General features: G+C 39.4%; 1 protein-coding gene across 1 annotated transcript; it reads left to right on the top strand.

Annotated features, from left to right (window-relative positions):
* The first annotated feature begins 16,208 nt into the window (after positions 1–16,208).
* On the top strand, positions 16,209–19,301 carry OR2K2 (olfactory receptor family 2 subfamily K member 2). The gene has a single exon (XM_051843269.2). The coding sequence runs from the start codon at positions 18,230–18,232 to the stop codon at positions 19,178–19,180; it is 951 nt and encodes a 316-aa protein (XP_051699229.1). The 5' UTR covers positions 16,209–18,229; the 3' UTR covers positions 19,181–19,301.
* Positions 19,302–20,042: the final 741 nt, after the last annotated feature.

The following is a 20,042-nucleotide window of genomic DNA, read 5'->3' as shown; positions in this document are numbered from 1 at the left end:
TTTAGAACAGCTTTTTTTTTTTTATAATCACTAAAACTTGGAAGCATCCTGGATATCTTTCAGTGGGTGAATGATACATGTTACATCCAGACAATGGAATATTATTCAGTTCTAAAGAGAAATAGGCTGTCAACCCATGAAAAGATACTACTCAGTGAAAAGAAGCCAGTCTGAAGAGGCTGCCTATTGTGATTCCAACTGTAGCATATCCTGAAGAAGGGAGAGCTATGCAGACAGTTAAAAGATCAGTGGTTGCCAGGGGTAAGAGGGGAGGGAAGGATGAATAATCAGCAGGACTTCTAGAGCTGTGAAAGTAGTCTGTGGTAGTGCGTATGTGTTAGAAATTTGTCCAGAGCCCTAGAATGTGCAGCATCAAGAATGATCCCTTCTGACTAAAAGGTTCATGAGAGTCTCACAGGCATGGAAAGCCATGACACGGTGGCAAAAAACAATCTAAATGAAAGATCCTGGTGAACAAGACCCCAGCAGAAGGATCAGGCCATCAAGGAGAGAGGCGCCTTTCTCTGAAGGGAGGAAGGAACCCCCACTGTGATGCGGCCTTGACTGAACAAATTCAGAGTTGGTGAACTCAAGGGGCTTCCATAGCCTAGACAGCTCATAGCAAGAGTCTCGGGTGATTGCTGACATCACAAATAAGAGTGCCAATTGTTAAATCAACAACGGGAGTCACTGGGTTCATGCTCCCCACGTAGGATCTCTGTCCTTAAAGTGTTTAAGAAACTCAAAAACAACACTACTAGTCGAACAGTACCCTATACCTGGTTCGGTTGTGTGAGTGCAGCCTGTTGAAATCCCTGCTTAGTACATACTAAGTTGATCTTCAGTATATGAAGGTAATTGAAAATGAAACGTGACGAAGGGCAGGATGGGAGAGGGGAGGGCCACGGGAGGGAGGGAGGTTGCGGGGGGGGAGCCACAACAATGCAAAAGTTGCATTTTATGTTCTACTTAAAGCTATTGGTTGAACTCTGTAATTAATACATAATTACTCTTAGGTGTTTAATTAATGCTATAACTAGTACTCAAATAGTATTTTACACTTTGAGCTTCTGTGTGGGAGCAAAATGTGGAAATCTTTACTTAACATATGCTAAATTGATCTGTATATAAAGATAATTGAAAATTAATCTTGATGTGAAGGGAAGGGGAGAGGGAGTGGGAGAGGGGAGCGTTGTGGGTGGGAGGGAAGTTATGGGGGGGAGGAAGCTATTGTAATCCATAAGCTGTACTTTGGAAATTTATGCTCATTAAATAAAAAAAAAAATGATCCCCAAGGCAAGCTATGGACTTTGGTTGATAGCAAAATGTCTAATAATGTACCACAGTGATACAAGTGTTGATGGTGAGTTATGCATGTAAGAGTCGGGGTATATGGGAGCTCTACATTTCTATCTTGCTATGAACCTAAAACCAGTCTTTAAAAAGTTTATAAAGCAGATGATGACATAAATACTTGGATCTCTGTCACCCATGTGAGAGACCCAGATGGAGTTCTGCTCTTGGCTTCCATCTGGCCCAGGCTCTGCAGTTGCAGGCATTTGGGGGCATGAACCATTGTCTCTTTCACTCTGGCTTTCAAATACTTAAAGAATTACCTGGAGAATTTTTTTGAGTTAAGTATTAAAAATGAATTATTTTTAGATAAGTCTAAAAAGTAAGATTATATTGATTTACTTTGGGTTATAAAGGTAAATGCTTATTTGTACAAATAAAGAAAATCACGATTGTCTGTAGTCAAGCATCCTAGATAACATGTTAATATTTTGATGGGTACTATTCCAGGGTTAATAATCGTTAATGACTTAATTATTAGTAATGTAATCTGTTATTAATTTTTAGATTAAAATTATGTATACAGTTGTATACTTAATGTGAAATATTTTTTGAATACTGAACTCAGCTATTTTGTGATCTAAATGCAATAAAGTTAGAACTATGCCAGTCTATAAATGGATACTTAGATACTGTTTATTTCATTTTCCTTTCTAAACAAGACTATCATATACATTCTCGAATACTCAACTTTGAAAATTCATTGTTAATTCATTGGAATAATTCTTAGAAATGGGATTGCCGGCTTAGAATTTATGAACATTAATGTGTTACATATTTATATGGCGCAAAGAGAAGAGGATTTAATTTCTTATTGAACCACTTTATATTTACAGGCATTATTGTTCTTTTTATCTAAATAATCTGATTCACAAGTGGATTTGTGATACCATCTTAAATTGGTTAATCATGCTTAGTCACCATTGACTAACAAGTTGCAAAGTCATTGATTAGAAATATCAACTGTTTTATCACTGGGACAAAGTCATTTGTCTCTTGTGAGTTCTGTGTTGGCATTGAATGGAGGACCTGCTCTTATGCTTTTGGGATTGATTTTCATCCCAAATGTGATTATGATGCTTGTTTTTTTAAAATATAACATAAAAAATGACCACTGTGAAAGTCTAATGTTAATCAAATAGTAGGCACTACTTTGTGAGTATACATATGCAGTATTTTAAAAGTTAATGTAAAGTTGAATATAAGATATTTTACCATTTTTTCCCCATGTCAAAGTAAGTGAGTCCTACTGACTAGCTGACTATTACGAAAGCATTCACGTTCCCAAGATTCATGTTTTCATCCTGGAATGTCTTCAATAGATTTTATTTTCCCATTTTGGTTTTTTATTAATTTATATATACATGAACATTTGATTTCATTTCTGCTACTTATCCTTCAGCAGTGGTAAGCAAACTGGCACATGGACCAAATCTAGCCTGCTGCTTATTTTTGTAGATAAAGTATTTCTGGAACACAGCCTGGTCAGTTTGTTTAAATATAGTCCATCTATGGCTGCCTTCATGGAGAGTTGAGTATTGTGACAGGGACTGTACAAAGTGTAAAGTATTTACTACCTGAACTTTTTCTTTCTTTTTTTTTTTTTTTACAGGCAGAATGGACAGAGAGAGACAGAGAGAAAGGTCTTCCTTTTGCCGTTGGTTCACCCTCCAATGCCGCCACGGCTGGCGTGCTGCGGCCAGTGCACCGCGCTGATCTGAGGGCAGGAGCCAGGTACTTATCCTGGTCTCCCGTGGGGTGCAGGGCCCAAGCATTTGGGCCATCCTCCACTGCACTCCCGGGCCACAGCAGAGAGCTGGCCTGGAAGAGGGGCAACCGGGACAGAATCCGGCGCCCCGACCGGGACTAGAACCCGGTGTGCTGGCGCCGCAAGGTGGAGGATTGGCCTATTGAGCCACGGCGCTGGCCTTACTACCTGAACTTTTAAGAAGTTTGGCCGGTTATAGAGCATTCATAGAATAGATGGAGAGAGGGAGGTTATCTTAATATTTCAATTAAGTAAGTTTATCATTTTCTGTTAAAAAACTTTTTAAACAGACTGATATGTTTGACTGAAGTTTTCATTTCATACCAAAATTGAATGCAAAGTACAGCAAGTTCTCATATAAATACTTTCTTTTCCATTTAGGGTTTATGATAAGTATGTAAAATGGTTATTTAAAGATTGATGACATAATATGGTCACAGCAATTGTAGCTAATTTATACCAGCACTTGTTGAAGAAGGAATTTACATGTGAAATTACATGGAGAAAAGAATATGGATAATGTTGCTTCTAGTTAGAAATAAGAGTTCAGGTTTTCAGAAGTTTGTTTTCAAAATGAGGTTTAACCTAGGATATTTATTTATGCTATTTGGATCTCTAGCTATTCTGGCTTATTCTTTTCTATGCTGACATAATCTTTGTAATTTGATACCAATTATTCTAGCCATTTTAGAGATGAAGTCTTAAAATGGAAATTTATGTACTTGAGAATTATTCTCCAGTAATCAAAAGTACAAGGGAAGAAGAAAAAAAGGAAAAACATGTTTAGAATATTTCTTTCAAGGAGGAGTTTCCAGTTTTTTGTAGATGCAGGGATTTCGGTGCAGGGATTAACTCTCTAGAATCCATAGGCCATAAAACAAGCCACAATAAATGAAAAAAGATTGAAATTGTAGAAAATGTGTTCTACAGTCACAGTGAATCGAAAATTGAAATTAATAGCCTAATGAAATAATAAGTGGGAAATAAATAACATACTTTTGAATAACCAGTGGATCAAAGAATAAATCTCCAGAGAAATTAGAAAATAGTTTTGAGACATATGAAAAAAAAGACCAGCATACCCAAATGTGTGGAATTCAGCTATTGCAATGCTTAGGGGGAAATCTATAGCTGAAAACAATGGCATTTTGAAAAATTGCTATAATTGTCCTTCCTAAAAAGGAAGGAAAATAGAGCAAATTAAATCTAAGGAAAGCAAAAGGGAGGAAATAAAGATCATAGCAGAAATAGGTGAAATTAAGGTTTTTCTTTTTAAAATACTGTCTGACAAGCCTTTAGCTATACTGATCAGAAAAAATTACGAGACAAGAACCAACAAGTGGACATTACTACATCCGAATCTTAAAAAAGGGAAGGCAGGCATTTTGGTGCAGCAGGTTAAGCCACCACTTGGGTACCCACATTCCCATATTGGAGTTCTGCGTTTGAGTTGGTGCTGGCTCTATTTCCAAGCCCACTTCCTGCTAATGTGCATCCTGGGATCCTGAGGCAGGGGATAGGACATGTAAGGGGAAGAGCAGCAGGAAACACTTCAAGTACTTGAGTCTCTGGCACCCCATGTGGGAGACCTGAATGAAGTTCTGGGCTCCTGGCTTCTGCCTGCCCCCACTCCTGGGTAGTAAACCAGTGGGTGGATGGTATCTTTCCATTCCTCTCTCTCGTTTTTTCAAATAAATTTTTTAAAAATAGGAATATAGGGGTGTTAAAAGGAATTGTATACCCACATATTAGGTAAATAATATGTAAGATAACATTCATAGATGAAATGGACAAGTTTCTAGAAGACACAAATAAGAAGTGCAATCTGACTAAAGAAGTAGAAGAATAGTAGTTAATGTAGCAAATGAAATAGAATCAATTTAAAAAGCTACGTGCACATACCCAGCCCAGATGGTGAATTCTACCAAACATTTAAAAAGGAACACGAGTTCTAAAATTCCCAGTTCATTCTGTGGGCATTTTCTACCCAAACTGGGCGAAGACATCAGAACTAATAGAAGACAACTGTAGAGTAATTTATCTTAAGAATGTAGACATGAATTTTGACAGCAAAATACTAGGAACTGAATGAAGCAGTGTGTGAAAATGATGATATATCATGACCATGTGGGGTTTATCTCAAGCGCAAGTTAGTTAAACATGAAAATTAATGTAATGCACCATATATGTGGACAAAATAAAGAACAAAAGTCACATAGTAATAAATGCAGAAAAAGCATTTTATAAAATTAATAGTCCTGGGGCCAGTGCTATGGCATAGCGAGTAAAGCCATTGCCTGCAGTGCCAGCATCCCATATGGCACTGGTTCGAGTCCTGGCTGCTCCACTTCCGATCCAGCTCTCTGCTGTAGCCTGGGAAAGAAGTAGAAGATGGCCCAAGTGCTTGGGCCCCTGCACCCATGTGGGAGACCCAGAAGAAGCTCCTGGCTTTGGATTGGCCCACCTCCAGCCATTGTGGCCATTTGGGAAGTGAACCAGTGGATGGAAGACCTCTCTCTCTCTCTCCCTCTCTCCCTCTCTCCCTCTCTCCGTCTCTCCCTCCCTCCCTCCCTCCCCTCCCCTCCCCTCCATGTAACTCTGCCTTTCAAATAAGTCTTTAAAAATATATTCCGGATAATAAAAACCAACCACTCATCAATTGGGAATTGGTGGGAATTTCATCAACCTGATAAAGGAAACCTGTGCAATACTATGACAGTTACATGGTACATATTGAAGAAAGACTGGTTTTCTGAAGATAAGACATAAAGATGTTTATTCTTGCTACTTCTAACATTATTCTGGGGGTTCAAAGCAGGGAAATCAGTTAAGAAAATGAAGTAAAAGGCATCCAAATTGGAAAGGAAGAAGCAAGACTATTTCAAAAGATATAATCTTATATAGAGAAATGTTAACGAATGTACATAAAAATCTATTAGAGCTAATAAGTTTAGTAAGCTTGAAGCTATAAGATCAATTTATAAAAATCATATTGCACTATAGTATCAATGGGCAATCTAAGTAAAATTAGTGCAACAGTTTCATTTGTGATAAAGTTCTTTGTTTTAGAATAAAAAAATAAATAGTGAAAAATTACATGCTGAAAATTACAACACATGAAAGAAAAAAGAGCTGGAAAGATAGACCATGTCCGTGATCAGAAGACTATTTTTATAATGTCAATGCTCCTCAAGTTGATCTACAGATTCAATCTCGTCCCTACCAATACCCTAACTGGATTCTTTGCAGAAATGGATAATCCAAAAGTTCATATGGAATGGAAGGGACCAAAAATATTTTGATAAGAACAAATTTACACTGTCCATGCTTCTTGATTTCAAACTTATAATAAACTTAGGAATCAAGTCTATGTGGTACTAGCAAAATGATAGACTTGCAGATAAAAGGAATAGTATTGAGAGTCCAGAAATTAAGTCCTCACATTTATGATAAACTGGGTTTTATCAAGGCCATCAAATTCATTGAAAAGAGAATTGTGCTGGAACACTGGATATCTTCCTGTACATGCATCCATATCCCAGACAAAAATGAACTCAAAATGGATCAGGCTTAATTGTAAGCCAACACTACAAAGCTCTTGAAGGAAATTATAGAAATAAATCTTCATGATGATGGGTTAGGAAGACTTCTTAAGATGTGATACCTGAAACACAAGTGACTGAAAACACATAGAAGTTGAATTTCATCAAAATATTTTTTTGTGTTTTCATAGAACACTATCAATAAAGTGAGAAGATAACCCACAGGTTAGGTGAAAATATTTGCAAGTCATATACCTGATAAGGGATTTGTGTCCAGAATAATGAAATTTTATGTCAGTATTAAAAAGACAATCTATTATTTAAATGGACAGAGGTTCTGTATAGATATTTATCCAAAGGAGATATACAAATGGTCACTAGGTACATGAAAAAACTACTAAAATCAGTAGTCATTAGGAGAATGCAAATGCAACATAACAAGTATTAGTAGGGAAAGGGAGAAATTGGAACCCTCCTACATTGCTGGTGGGAAAATAAAATGCTTTGGGTGACAGTTCTTCAAATGTTTACACGGAGAGTTAATATATAACCCAGAAACTTCATTCCTTTATGTAAGCGCATATCTATGAGAAATGAAAACATACGTCCATGGAGGAACTTAAATATAAATGTTCATAGCAACGTGATGAGAACCAAATAGTGGAAACAATCTAAATGAGTCAATTCATTAAAGTCTCCAAGTATTATGACTTATTGTGTATTTTGCTTCCCAGTTCTGTCATGTTTTGTTTGGAATATTTTGGAGCTCTTTATGATCATGTCTTCATAGATCTTCATAAAATGTTGGCCACACTTTGCTGTTTCTTCACATGTCTTGTAATTTTTGTTGAAAAGTAGACATTTAAGATGAAATATATATTTTTTAACTTTAATATAAATTTCAAAAGTACAACTTTTGGATTATACCAGTTTTTCTCCCCATAACCTCCCTCCCATCTGCAAACCATCCTGTCTCCTATTCCCTCTCCCATCTCATTCTTTGTTAAGATTAATTTTTAATTATCTTTATATACAGAAAATACTTAGTATATACAAAGTAAAGATTTCAACAGTTTGCACTGACACAGACACACAAAGTATAAAGTACTGTTTGAGTACTAGTTATACCATCAATTCACATAGTACAATACAATAAGGACAGAGATCCTACATGGGGAATAAGTGCACAGTGACTCCCGTTGTTGATTTAACAATTGACACTCTTATTTATGATGTCAGTGATCACCCGAGGCTCTTGTCATGAGCTGCCAAGGCTATGGAAGCCTCTTGAGTTGGCCAACTCCAACCTTACTCAGACAAGGCCATAGTCAAAGTGGAAGTTCTCTCCTCCCTTCAGAGAAAGGTACCTTCTTCTTTGATGGCCCATTCTTTCTGCTGGGATCTCACTCGCAGAGATCTTTCATTTAAGTCATTTTTTGCCAAGGATGGAATATATTAAACAGAATAAAATGGAATGTTGAAACACTAAATATTTAAAATAAAAATCAGATTTCCTTCCCATTTTAGGATGTATTGTTGCTATTTGTTGTTGCTGCTGGGTTTTTCTTCTTAAATGACTTCTTGAACTAATTTTGCAAAGTCTGAATTCCTTTTTATTTGTGACTACTGCCGTGTCTGCTCAGTTAGCTTAGTGATCAGCTAATGGTTGGAACAGAGATATCTTTCAGTCCCTGCACCTCTAACGTCTCCATCCTGGCACTGAATCCTGTTCTTCGATTGTCAAACCTCTATTATTTAAGATGCTGTGTTTTATGACTTTAATTGAATGTTTGGGAGTATCAGAGTGGAGTAGAAAATATTCAAGACCAGCCAACAACCTAAAATCCAGTATGAGAGCTCACTATTTTTATAGATCCCTAACATTCCCTAGCCAACATTTCTCATTGGTTTCTCTGGATTCCCTGTTCCTGCAAAGTTTCTGCACTCTCTCTCCTCTTTGTAATACCCTCCCGAGTTCTCTCTCCCAGTGCCTCAAACCCCTTTTCAGGAACCCAAGAATGAACTTAAGGAAAACACAGAACTTTATTTGAGGGATTAGGGGGAAGGGAGAGAGGAAGAAAGAAAACTGGGAGCATAGAGCTCATTCCAGGTCTCCGACATGGTGGGGGGAGGGACCCAACTGCACCACTGCCTCCCAGGGTTTGCATTAAGACCTGAAATCGGGTTGGTTGCAGAGCTGGGACTCAAATCCAGGCAACTGGATATGAGATATGTGTGTCCCAGGTCTGACGGCTTGACCATTAAGTCAGATGCCCACTTTCTGGAATAAACATTAGAACTCTTTAAGATAATTATTAAGTACAATAGTTATTTCTATCATAACCTTTTCCCTTTTGAACTGGTCCAGGGCCTTCTTTCAGATCCCTTGAGGTGTTTCTACAGAAAAGAGCCACATGGCTATGAGGTGAGCTCATTCACGCTTCTGTAAGTGGCTGAAGTCTGTTTTGCTATTAAATAGCATTTTCTCCTTTGATTTATTTCATTTGGTTTGTGAGAAAGCCTTCTGAAAGCCCCCTTTCATCTCTACCTTCTTTTATGGAAACATCTTTTGCTTCAGTTTTGAAGATTGTATTTTAATATAGTAGTTTTTCATTTTATCAGAAAGGAATTTTGTGGAGTGATAAAAATAATGTATGTTTAGAGGTAGACTGTAGATTTTTTTAAAAAAGATTTATTTATATGAAAGACAGAGTGACAGAGAAAGATGTTTCATTTGCTCGTTCACTCCCCCAAATGGCCACAATGACTGAGGTTGGGCCGGGCTGAAGCCGGGAGCTTGGAATTCCATTTGGGTCTCTCATGTGGGTGACAGGGCCCAAGTAATTGGGTCATCTGCTGCTTTGCTAAGTGTGTTAGCAGGGAACTGGATCAGAGGTGCAGCAGCCAGAACCCAAACCAGCATACATATTGGATGCAGGCATCTCAGGCTGTGACTTAACCCACTGTGCTGCAATGCCAGCCTTTAGACTCAATTTTGCATAATTTCCATGTATTTTATTGGCTAAGACACTACTGTTATTAAAAATTTTATTGTTCCTTTCAAAAGAAGATTTATTATTTGAAAGAGTTACCGAGAGAGGGGGAGAAAGAGATCTTTCATCCACTGATTCACCTGCTATATGGCCACAAAGGTCAGGGCAGGGCAGGGCCAGACTGAAGCCAGGAGCCAGGAGCTTCATCTAGGTCTCCTGTGTGGGTGCAGGGGTCCAAACATTTGTGTCATGTTCTGCTGCTTTCCCAGGCCCTAGCAGAGAGCTGGATCAGAATAGGGGCAGCTGGGACTAGAACCAGTGTCCATATGGGATGCTGGCATCTAAGGAGGCAGCTTTACTGGCTACACCACAACACCAGCTCCTGTTTCTTCAATGTAAGTTCTTCACAGCTCTTGTTAGACTTTCTAGCATATTTCAGTCACATGGTGAGGAATCCATGCTATTAGCCACTATAATTGAATAAGTAACTACTGCTCGTGATCATACAGGGCCATACACATCCCTGAGCACTTCATGCACAATAACTTTTTTAAGTTCTGTGAAAAAGCTGCTGTGGTTTGGGTGTAGTTCATCTCCCAGTGCTTCATACACTGGAGACTTGGTTCCCAGTATGGCAGTATTAAGAGGTTATGGGACCTTGAAGAAGTGGGGCCTACTGAGAGTTTGTCCTGGCATTGGGGACATGTCCTTGAAAGGAACTCATGGAAGCCCAGTCTCTGTCTTCCTGTCTCACCATGTGTCACTTTCATGTCTTCCATTTTGACACCATTCCCCATGAGGCTCACCAGAGCCAAGCAGAGGCTGGAACTGTGCTCTTTGGGCTCCAAAACTGTAAGCCAAGTAAACTTTTTTTCTCTGTCAGGTACCCAGCCTCAGGTATTTTGGTATAGTCATGGAAAATGGACTAATAAAGCAAGCAGCGAACAAACCAACCAAGTAACTAACCAAGCCCTAAGTGGTGGTGAGGCCAAGTTTATAGGTACGCAGTTTCCATTTCAAATTCTAATCTAAACATCTTATCAGTTCTGTGACCTTGACATGTGACCTCCCATCTCTGAGCTTCAGTTTCCTCTTTATCAAGTAGAGCTGTTAATTGTTTCTAGTTGCTCTAATTTTACAGATAACATCTAGAAAAATGATTCCATATCTTAGATATTGTGAATTCAGCTGCAATGAACATGGTGGTACAGATAACTCTTTAATATGCTATGTTTTTTGGTTTGGGTAAATTCCTAGGAGTAGGATGGCTGGGTCATATGGTAGGTCTATATTTATCTTTCTGAGGTATCTCCATACTGTCTTCCACACTGGCTGGACCAGTTTACATTTCCACCAACAGTGGATCAGGGTACCTTTTTCCCAATATCCTTGCCAGCATTTGTTGTTTGTTCATTTCTGTGTGGGAGCCGTTCTAATGGGCGTGAAGTGAAATCTCATTGTGGTTTTGATTTGCATTTCCCTGATGGCTAGGAATCCTGAGCATTTTTTCAGGTCTGTTGGCCATTTGAATTTCCTCTCTTGAAAAATGTCAGTTCAGGTTCTTTGCCCAAACTGGATTGTTTGTTTTGTAGTTCTTGAGTTTCTTGAGCTCTTTGTAAACTCTAGAAATTAATCCTTTATTAGTTGCATAGTTTGCAAATATTTTCTCCTATTCTGTCGGTTGCCTCTTCACTTTGCTGAGAGTTTCTTTTGCAGTGCAGAAGCTTCTCAGTTTGATGTAATCCCATTTCTCAATTTTGGCTGTGATTGCCTGTGCTTTTGGGTTCTTTTCTTTTTTTTTTTTTTTTTTTCTTTTTTTTCTTTTTTTTTTTTTTTTATTTTTGACAGGCAGAGTGGACAGTGAGAGAGAGACAGAGAGAGAAAGGTCTTCCTTTGCCGTTGGTTCACCCTCCAATGGCCGCCGCTGCAGCCGGCGCACCGTGCTGATCCGATGGCAGGAGCCAGGAGCCAGGTGCTTTTCCTGGTCTCCCATGGGGTGCAGGGCCCAAGCACCTGGGCCATCCTCCACTGCACTCCCTGGCCATAGCAGAGAGCTGGCCTGGAAGAGGGGCAACCGGGACAGAATCCGGCGCCCCAACCGGGACTAGAACCCGGTGTGCCGGCGCCGCAAGGTGGAGGATTAGCCTATTGAGCCACGGCGCCGGCTCATTGGGTTCTTTTCTAAGAAGTCTTTGCCTGTGCCAGTTTCCTCAATGTTCTCTAGTATTTGATGATATCAAGTCTTAGATTTAGGTCTCTGATCCATTTTGAGTAAGGGAGTGTAAGGTGTAAGGGAGTGGTCTAGTTTTGTACTTCTGCATGCATGTGGAGATCCAGTTTTCCTAGCACCACTTGTTGAGACTGACTGCTCCAGGGATTAATTTTTGCTCCTTTGTCAAAGATAAGTTGGTTGTAGATGCGTGGATTGATTTATGGAGCTTCTGTTTTGTTCCATTGGTCTACATGGCTGTTTTTGTCCTAGTACCAGGCTATTTTGATTATAATTGCCCTGTAGTATGTCTTGAGATATGGTATTGTGGTGCCTCCAGCTTTGTTTTTATTGTGTAAGATTATTTTAGCTATTCTGGTTCTCTTGTGTTTCCATATGAATTTTAGCGTAATTTTTTTCTAGATCTGAAAAGAATGCTGTTGGCATTTTGACTGAGATCACACTGAATCTATATATTGCTTTCAGTAGTATGGACATTTTGATGATATTGATTCTTCTAATCCATGAATATGGAAGATTTTTCTACTTTTTATGTCTTATTTTACTTCTTCCTTTATGTTTTGGAATTTTCACCATAGAGATTTTTACATCTTAAGTTAAATTTATTACAAGATATTTAAATTTATTTTGTAGCTATTATGAATGATATTGATCTTAGAAGCTCTTTCTCAGGTATGACATTGTGTATATCAAGGCTATTGAATTTTGTGTGTTGATTTTATAGCCTGCACTTTATCAAATTCTTTTATGAGTTCTAATAGTTTCTAAGTGGAATCTTTTGGATCCTTTATATATAGAATCATGTCATCTGCAAATAGGGATAGTTTGACATCCTCCTTCCCAATTTGTATCCTTTGATTTATTTTTCTTGCCTAATGGTTCTGGCTAAAACTTCTAGGACTATATGAAATAGCAATGGCGAGAGTTGGCATCCTTGTCTGGTTCCAGATCTCAGGGGGAATTTCTCCAATTTTTCCACATTCAGTAAGATGCATTCTGTGGGTTTGTCATAGATTGCCTTGATTTTTTGTGTTTAGGAATGTTCCTTCTGTACCCAATTTGCCTAGAGTTTTCATCATGAAAGGGTGTTGTATTTTATCAGATGCTTATTCTGCATCTATTCAGATAATAATATGGTTTTTGTTCTTCAGTTTGTTAATGTGATGTATCACATTGATTTTCAGATATTGAACCATCCCTGCCTACCAGGGATAAATCCCAGTTGGTTCAGATGGGCCATCTTTCTGATGTGTTGTTGGATCTAATTGGCTAGTATTTTGTTGAGTACTTTTGTATCTATGTTGTATCAGGAAAATGTTTTATAGTTCTCTCTCTCTGTTGTATCTTTTTCGGGTTTAGGAATTAAGGTTATGCTGGCTTTGCAGAAGAAGTTTTGGAGGATACCCTCCCTTTCAATTGTTTTGAATAACTTGAGAAGAATTGGGATTTTTTTTTAAAGATTTATTTATTTATTTATTTATTTTTTGACAGGCAGAGTGGACAGTGAGAGAGAGACAGAGAGAAAGGTCTTCCTTTTGCCGTTGGTTCACCCTCCAATGGCCGCCGTGGCCCGCACGCTGCGGCCGGCGCACCACACTGATCCGATGGCAGGAGCCAGGAGCCAGGTGCTTCTCCTGGTCTCCTATGGGGTGCAGGGCACTTGGGCCATCCTCCACTGCACTCCCTGGCCACAGCAGAGAGCTGGCCTGGAAGAGGGGCAACCGGGACAGAATCCGGCGCCCCGACTGGGACTAGAACCCGGTGTGCCGGTGCCGCAAGGCGGAGGATTAGCCTAGTGAGCCGCGGCGCCGGCTCGGGATTTTTTTTTTTAAAGATTTATTTATTTATTCAAAAGGCAGAACTACAGAGAGGCAAAGGCAGAGGCAGAAAGAGAAAGGTCTTCTATCCACTGATTCATTCCCCAAATGTCTACAACATCTGGAGCTGCGCCAATCTGAAGCCAGGAGCTTCTTCTGGGTCTCCCACAAGTGGGTGCAGGGGCTCAAGGAGTCAAGCCATATTCTTCTGCTTTCCCAGGCCATACCAGAGAGCTGGATTAGAAGTGTAGCAGCCAGGACTTGAACCAGTGCCTATATGGGATGCCAGCACTGTGGGTGGCAGCCACAGCTGCCATACCACAGCACCAACCCCAAGGGATTGATTCTTCTTTAAATGTCTGGTAGAATTCAGCAGTGAAGCCATTGGGTCCTGGGCTTTTATTTGTTTGGAGGGTCTTTATTACTGATTCAGTCTCCCTCTACATTATTGGTCTGTTTAGGTGTTCTATGTCTTCATGACTGAAATTTGGAAGATTGTATGTGTCCAGAAATCTTTCCATTTCTTCTAGGTTTCCTGATTTGTTGGCATGAAGCTCTTTGTAGTAATTCCTGATGATTCTTTTCATTTCTGTGGTATCTGTTGTTGCATTTCCTTTATCAGCTCTGATTTTACTGATTTTGGTATCCTCCCCCCTTTTTTTGGTTAGTTGGGTCAGTGGTGTGTCAATTTTGTTAATTTTTCAAAAAAAGCTCTGTATTTCACTGATCTTTTGTAATTTTTTGTTTTAATTTAATTCTTTAAAATATTTATTTATTTATTTGAAAGTCAGAGTTAGAGAAGGAGAGGCAGAGAGAGAGAGAGAGAGAGAAAGAGAGAGAAAGAGAGAGAGGTATTGCATCCGCTGGTTCACTCCCTAGTTGGCCACAACATCTGGAGCTACGCTGATCCAAAGCCAGAAGAGATGCTAGCACTGCAGTTGGTGGCTTCACCTGCTACGCCGCAGCACCGGCCCCATCTTTGCATCCATCTTACATTCTGATATGGTAAGACATCCTAAGTCGATATCACCCTCTTCCCACTCCAGCTCTGATAGCAGCCATTGTCTCATGGAGTCATGCTTCCTTTTAGTTGAGAATGGTGTTTAGAATCCAAGATCTGAAGGCCAAATAAGATATAGAGAGGCAGAGGCACAGAGAGAGGAGGAGGGAGGAAGGGAGGTCTTCCATCTGCTAGTTCACTTTCTAGATGGCTGCAATGGCTGGAGCTGGCCTATCGGAGCCCAGGAGCCATGAGCTTCCTCCAGGTTGCCCACGAGGTTGCAGGGGCCCAAGGACTTGGGCCATCTTCTACTGCTTTCCCAGGCCATCGCAAAGAGCCTGATCAGAACTGGAGCAGCTGAAACTTGAACAAGCACCCACATGGGATGCCGGCACTGCAGGCAGCGGCCCCACCTGTCACCCCACAGTGCCGGCCCTGCACTCTCTGACTTCGTAAAAGTTTAATATAATTGGATCTTTGGGACATTATCTCTAAGGGATTTGAAGTTTCAAACCTCTCTGTATTATAGCTGATGAACTTTAAATTGTTGAGGGACAATAAATATTCCCCCACAACAACAGCTGACTTCAATTTACATGATGTTCCAGCTGCTATCCTTTGGCATTTTTAGTTGTGGTAATAGTACTTTTGGGGTCTTTGTCTCTTGGAGCACCTCTCCTTGGCTGCTGCTGCAGAAGCTTTCTGACTTAAATAAATAATGTGCTAAAAAAAGGTTCAATATTTTTCAAAGAAATGAATTACATTGTTGATTTTTACATAACTAATTTTTGGCATGGAGACTGTCACACAAAACCAATTTCATGAATATGATTGTAAAACAATATTTATTTGAAGTTGGTGACAGAATCAGATGGAAGGACCAATTTTTCTTGACCTTTTTTAAAAGATTTATTTATTTATTTGAAAGAGTTACAGAGAAGAAGGGGGGGGGAGAGGGGGGAGAAGTGGAGGGAGAGGGAGAGGGAGAGGTATTTTCCATCTGCTGGTTCACTTCCCAGATGACTGTAACGGCTGGAGCTGTGCTGATCCAAAGCCAGGAGCTTCTTCCTGGTCTCCCAGGCAGGTGCAGGGGCCCAGGGATTTCGGCCATCTTCTGGTGTTTTCCCAGGCTGTAGCAGAGAGCTGGATTGGAAGTGGAGCAGCTGGGCTCGAACTGGTGCACACATGGGATGCCGGCACTGCAGGTCGTGGCTCCACCTACCACGCCACAGCGCCAGCTCCCTACTATTTTTAAACAAGAGAAAATATGAAATTCCAGGAAACTGAGTGGATTTTTCTTTCTAAAAAAATGTGTGTGTTAGTCTTAACAGTAGCGCAAACAATTCAGTTGCTTTAAAGCTATGTTTTGTAATCTTTTTTTTTTTTTGTAGAGAATCTGTTAAATATAAAATATCCAGAGAATTCCATAAGAGACAGTCTATTAATTAATGATGGATAAGAACTACTGTGATGGAGGAGGATGACATGTTTGGAAAGAAAAGCAAAAGCTCCGCATGTTCAGTGTCCACCGAGGCAGGTAATTCTAATAGGTTTTCTGGATGAAAAGCGGGTTTGTGGCTGGCAGGGGCTTGCCATGATGGAGGAGTGGGAGTGACTGTTTAATGGGGGTAGGTTTCCTTTTGGGGTGATTGACGCGTTCTGGAACTAGAGAATGCTGATGGTTGCAGAACACTGTGTATGTACTAAATGCCATTGAATTGTGGCCTTTTAAAAAGTTTTAATTGAAAATACTCATACATATTCATGGAGTCTAGTACAATAACATATATAATAAATCAGGGTAATTAAAATTTCTGTCTCATCAAATATTCATCATTTCCCTGTGGTAGGACTCTTCAAACTCTATTAGTTATTTTGAAATATAAATTGTTGTAGACTACAGTTATCCAACTGTGCTATAAATTACCAGTACTAACCAACTCTTCATATTTAAGTATATTTCAGTACCCATAACCTAACCTCTCTCCATCCCCATGCCTCCTACATGTTCACATCTCTAGTGACCAATATTCTCCTCTTTTCTCTATTGACTGGGTTCTTTAGCTTTTACACGTGAATAAGGCCACATGGCAGGTGTCTTTCTGTGTAGGATTTTCCGTCTTCACATGCTGTCCTCCAGTTCCATGCATGTGGCTGCAGTCAGCGTTACTGATGATATTTGGGCCTAACTTAAGCTTCCTGGAGGGCACTGACAAACAGAAAATAAAAATACTGAGCTGGATATGAGAGGCAGTGGAAGGAGAAGTCAAAGACAATAATGTAATATAATAGACAGTTTGAACAAATCTTACACCGCTGTCCTAATAGCATAGGATATTTGCACAACTTTACTATTTTCACCAGCACCATCTATGTCAACTTTTTATAGGGAGAACTGGGATAAGAATGATAGCATTGACTGAGATTGAGAAACTGGGCAAGTACGCCACTGATGAGAAAGTTAAGACTGAGCTCTTGGAACATGAACCATAGCACTGAAGGGTTTGTCTATGAGAGAAGCGACAGAGAGGAAGGCAGTGTACACAGAGTGGCACTGAAGGACATTTTTAAGAATGAAAATTTTTGAAAATTGAAAGAATCAATAGGGAAAGAAAAATTTGCAGGTGATGCAGAGCAATCTAAGTGCAGATGCAGGTAAGTTTTTTGGAATGATTTTTTGTTAATGTGAATGTAAAAAATTAAATGAAGCCCTAGGTGTTTTATTTATGCCTCAGTGAGCTATAAATCTTACTTTGCAAAGAGAGCTAACATAATTTTCTAAAAGAAATTAGTGCTAGATTTCCTGGATTTTCATGAGATTGAATGTAGAGTAAGGTATTCTTTGGCACTCTTTACACATCCATAAGGATATGGGTACAATAATGAATGAAGTTTTACAGTGTATGTGTCAGTGTCCAAATGTGGTGAGTTTTTTTGTGTGACATATGCATTCACTCTCAAAAATAATCACAGAATGGTATCTTTAGTGATTCAAGCAATGTTGTCATACAGAACTCCAAGCTATTAGCTAGAAAAGATAGAGTTCATTTAGACCAAGAACTTCCAATGTGTTGGTTTAAAATTCGCTTACTTATTTCTTTAAATATTCCTAATTTTCCAGTGAAGATTTGCTGGTTCTTACTGTACCTCCAAGCTTTCCTTCCATCCTTCCTCTGGCTTACTTTTCTAACTTGTGCTCATAGTATATTCATAGTACATTCATGTTTTTCCTTCTCCTAATCTTTATTGACAACTTATTATGTGCCAAGGATAGATTGTGAGCTGAGATTCTAATATGAAATATGTTTCTTCTTGTTTTTAAATTTACTATTTTATATTTTGTTGTGGAAAAATAAATTATTTATGTGGATCAAACCTGCTTTTCCCCTTTAGATCAATAAATACATTGTCCCATGGTTTCTTGTGGTATTATTGTGTTTACAGTAGGGAAAATAAGTTATTTCTTTATGTTCTCAGATGAAATGAAGAGAATAACTCTAGAATAATTACATATGAAAGAAAGGAAATGGAAGGAGACAATTTCACCATGTGGAGTTTGTTTGTCCTGGAGGGATTTTCCCAGTACCCAAGACTGGAGATTGTTCTCTTTGTCTTCAGCCTTGTCATGTATCTGATAACCCTCCTGGGGAATAGCACACTTATTTTAATCACGTTCATAGATTCGCGCCTTAAAACACCCATGTACTTGTTCCTGGGAAATCTCTCTCTCATGGATGTCTGTTACACATCTGCTTCGATTCCTGCTTTGCTGGTGAACTTGCTGTCATCCCCGAAGACCATTAGCTTTTTTGGGTGTGCTGCCCAGATGTATCTGTCCCTTGCCATGGGCTCCACAGAGTGTCTGCTGCTGGCGGTGATGGCATATGACCGTTATGTGGCCATTTGCAACCCGCTGAGATACCCCATCATCATGAACAGGCAGGTCTGTGTGCAGATGGCCGCCGTTTCCTGGCTCACAGGCTGTCTGACTGCCCTGCTGGAAACCAGTTTTGCCCTGCAGATGCCGCTCTGCGGGAATCTCATCGACCACTTCACATGCGAAATTCTGGCCGTTCTGAAGTTAGCTTGCGTGAGTTCATTGCTCATGGACGTGGTCATGCTTGTGGTCAGCATTCTCCTCCTGCCCATTCCAATGCTTTTTATCTGCGTCTCTTATGTCTTCATTCTTTCCGCTATTCTGAGGATCAGTTCAGCAGAAGGAAGAAACAAAGCTTTTTCTACCTGTGGTGCCCACTTGATGGTGGTGATTTTATTTTATGGGGCTGCTCTTTCCATGTACCTAAAGCCTTCTTCATCAAACTCAAAAGAAACTGATAAAGTCATCTCATTGCTTTATGGAGTGCTTACCCCTATGTTGAACCCCATAATTTACAGTTTAAGAAACAAAGAAGTCAAAGATGCTATGAAAAAAATGCTGGGCAAAATGCCACTGCATCAAACACATGAACGTCTGTGACTGGTGCCTATGGCTTGTACCAAGGAAGTGTCCTTGACAGAAAAATTCTAGACAAATAAAACCCCCTCAAACTCTGAGCTGAACTTTAGTTCTGTGATCTCACTGTTCCAAAATTATGAGATATGTGCATATAGAATCATTGCCTGTGGTCACCAGTTGGTTCCAATTTACACTTGTTCAGATTTCCTGTCCTTTCTGTTTCATGGAGATGAAGAAATTTTGAACTATAGTCATCGAATGTTACTCCAGAAGGAAACTTGGATAGATTCATATAGCAAATGTTAATGCCAGGAGAACCTTGAGTATCTCCGCTCCTTAAACTCCTTCTAAGGAATAGGAGCATAAAGGAGCAAGGAAGCAAGTGATAGCAATTGAATGGCTTTCATTGTGTGAGAACACAGAATGAAGGAAAATTTAAAAGACTTATACAACATCATGCATTTGGAACTGATACTCCAACATCCTTGTGACTTCTTGGACAGAGCTCTTTCTTCAACAGTGGTAGCTCCCTAACTTCCCTTTGTTATTTAAAACTCTTGAATAAAAATCATTGTTTTCCTGAGTAAAGTATCCAGTGATGTCTACTTGATTTGCCACCTGCCAACCTTGCTTCTCTAAGCACAAAGATACCTGTGCGAATTGTGTGTGAGAAAACCATCCTTAACACTAATTAGGTCTTTTCCCTGTGTGTCTTTGTACTTCGGTAGAAGAGTGACTTTATGAGGATGACTATTCCTATTATTTTGTAAGTTTTCAGGTTTGTAGCACTATATAAATTAATAAATTTATTAGCTTTCAACCAATCACTTTTGGGAAGCACCTACCACTTTTGAAAATTATGAAGAAATAAGGGGAATAAGAT

This window comes from Oryctolagus cuniculus, chromosome 1 (genome assembly GCF_964237555.1).
Source record: "Oryctolagus cuniculus chromosome 1, mOryCun1.1, whole genome shotgun sequence".
In the NCBI taxonomy this organism is placed as follows: domain Eukaryota; kingdom Metazoa; phylum Chordata; class Mammalia; order Lagomorpha; family Leporidae; genus Oryctolagus; species Oryctolagus cuniculus.
Note: the sequence above shows the minus strand (reverse complement) of the source record. Positions and strands in the feature narration are given on the sequence as shown.